We start from the raw sequence: 1,622 nt of genomic DNA, 5'->3' as shown, positions 1-1,622 counted from the left end.
CTCCTGTAGTGCAGAGGGACCCCCCCGAGCCGGGCCAGGCACCTGCCCCTCTGCAGAACTCGTCCCCCGGGACGGCCGGCGTGTTCCAGCGGCATGGGGAAGCAGAACAGCAAACTGCGCCCCGAGATGCTCCAGGACCTGCGGGAAAACACCGAGTTCTCCGACCTGGAGCTGCAGGGCTGGTACAAGGGTTTCCTGAAGGACTGTCCCTCGGGCATCCTCAACGTGGAGGAGTTCAAGAAGATCTACGCCAACTTCTTCCCCTACGGCGACGCCTCCAAGTTCGCCGAGCACGTCTTCCGCACCTTCGACACCAACGGCGACGGCACCATCGACTTCCGAGAGTTCATCATCGCCCTGAGCGTCACCTCCCGCGGGAAGCTGGAGCAGAAGCTCATGTGGGCCTTCAGCATGTACGACCTGGATGGCAACGGCTACATCAGCCGGGAGGAGATGCTGGAGATCGTGCAGGTACCTGGCTCCCTCACCCCGCTGCGGCTCCTAGTGTGTGGTCCTGTGTGTCACCGTGGCGTGATGGTGGCCGTCCCCTCCCGGGGTGCGGACGGGTTGGGGACATACACCCTGCGTTACCCCCGGTATAGGGTTTGACAGCGCCTGGGTCGGTGCCCGTTGCTGGCTGCAGAGAGCCGCTGGCTGAGCTCTGCGGCTGCGGGGCTCAGTCTACGCCGGGGCACCCCCTGGCCCTTCCCTGCCCTGGGGACGCCCCTTGGTTCCCCCTGCCCGGGGCTCTTCCCGCTGCTCCTGGGGAGGACTGGGTGCACGACAGCCGTGCCCAAGCATCCCGGGGCAGAGGGATGTGTTGTCGGCAAACTAACAGGAGATGTTCTCCTTGTCCAAACCGCAACCCGGTGGCATCGGCATCAGAAGGTGACTCGCGAGTCCATTGCAGTGGCATCTCGGTGGCATCTCCTCCCTGCAGGGGCAGCTCCACCTGCCTCCCGCAGCCGGGTTCCTTCCTTGGGGCTGCCGCTTGCATCCGTCCCGGCTGTGCTGGGAGCTAAAGCTCCCCATAGCCTGATCGCACGGGGAGGGTGTTAAAGGGCAGCCCCCTTCCCAGGGCAGCGAAGCCCAGAGCTCTGTCCCCCGTCTCGGGTGGGCGATGGCAGGTGCCCACCTTGCACCCGCCCTCATCCCCATCTCCCATTCCCAGGCCATCTACAAAATGGTCTCCTCTGTGATGAACATGCCCGAAGATGAGTCGACTCCAGAGAAAAGAACGGAAAAAATCTTCCGACAGATGGATACTAATAACGACGGTAAATGAGAGGAGATGGAGGGGATTAAGGGAAAGGTCTCATGGCTAAATCCGGGGCTCTTAGAAGAAGCCGCACGCATGGTGATTAAATGGCTCATGTCCCCCGGGGTGGCCGGGGGGAGCTCCCGCAGCCCGGGGAGCGGACCCCAGGGGTGCTTGACCTGGGCGGGTGGGTGTCCTCGGTGCCGGGAGGTCTCCAGTCCCACGTGTGCACCCGGGACGGGGTGGTGGCCACGGGGCTGAGCCGTGTGTCCCCCCTCCCACAGGCAAGCTCTCGCTGGAGGAGTTCATCAAAGGTGCCAAGAGCGACCCGTCCATCGTGCGCCTGCTGCAGTGTGACCCCAGC

At 64.1% G+C, this 1,622-nt stretch overlaps 1 protein-coding gene across 1 annotated transcript; it reads left to right on the top strand.

Annotated features, from left to right (window-relative positions):
• The first annotated feature begins 68 nt into the window (after positions 1-68).
• LOC104169152 (neuron-specific calcium-binding protein hippocalcin) lies at positions 69-1,285 on the top strand. The gene is made up of 2 exons (XM_009709980.1): positions 69-471; positions 1,172-1,285. The coding sequence occupies exons 1-2, from the start codon at positions 94-96 to the stop codon at positions 1,283-1,285; spliced, it is 492 nt and encodes a 163-aa protein (XP_009708282.1). The 5' UTR covers positions 69-93.
• Positions 1,286-1,622: the final 337 nt, after the last annotated feature.

Source organism: Cariama cristata, unplaced genomic scaffold (genome assembly GCF_000690535.1).
Source record: "Cariama cristata isolate BGI_N322 unplaced genomic scaffold, ASM69053v1 scaffold28471, whole genome shotgun sequence".
Lineage (NCBI taxonomy): Eukaryota > Metazoa > Chordata > Aves > Cariamiformes > Cariamidae > Cariama > Cariama cristata.
Note: the sequence above shows the minus strand (reverse complement) of the source record. Positions and strands in the feature narration are given on the sequence as shown.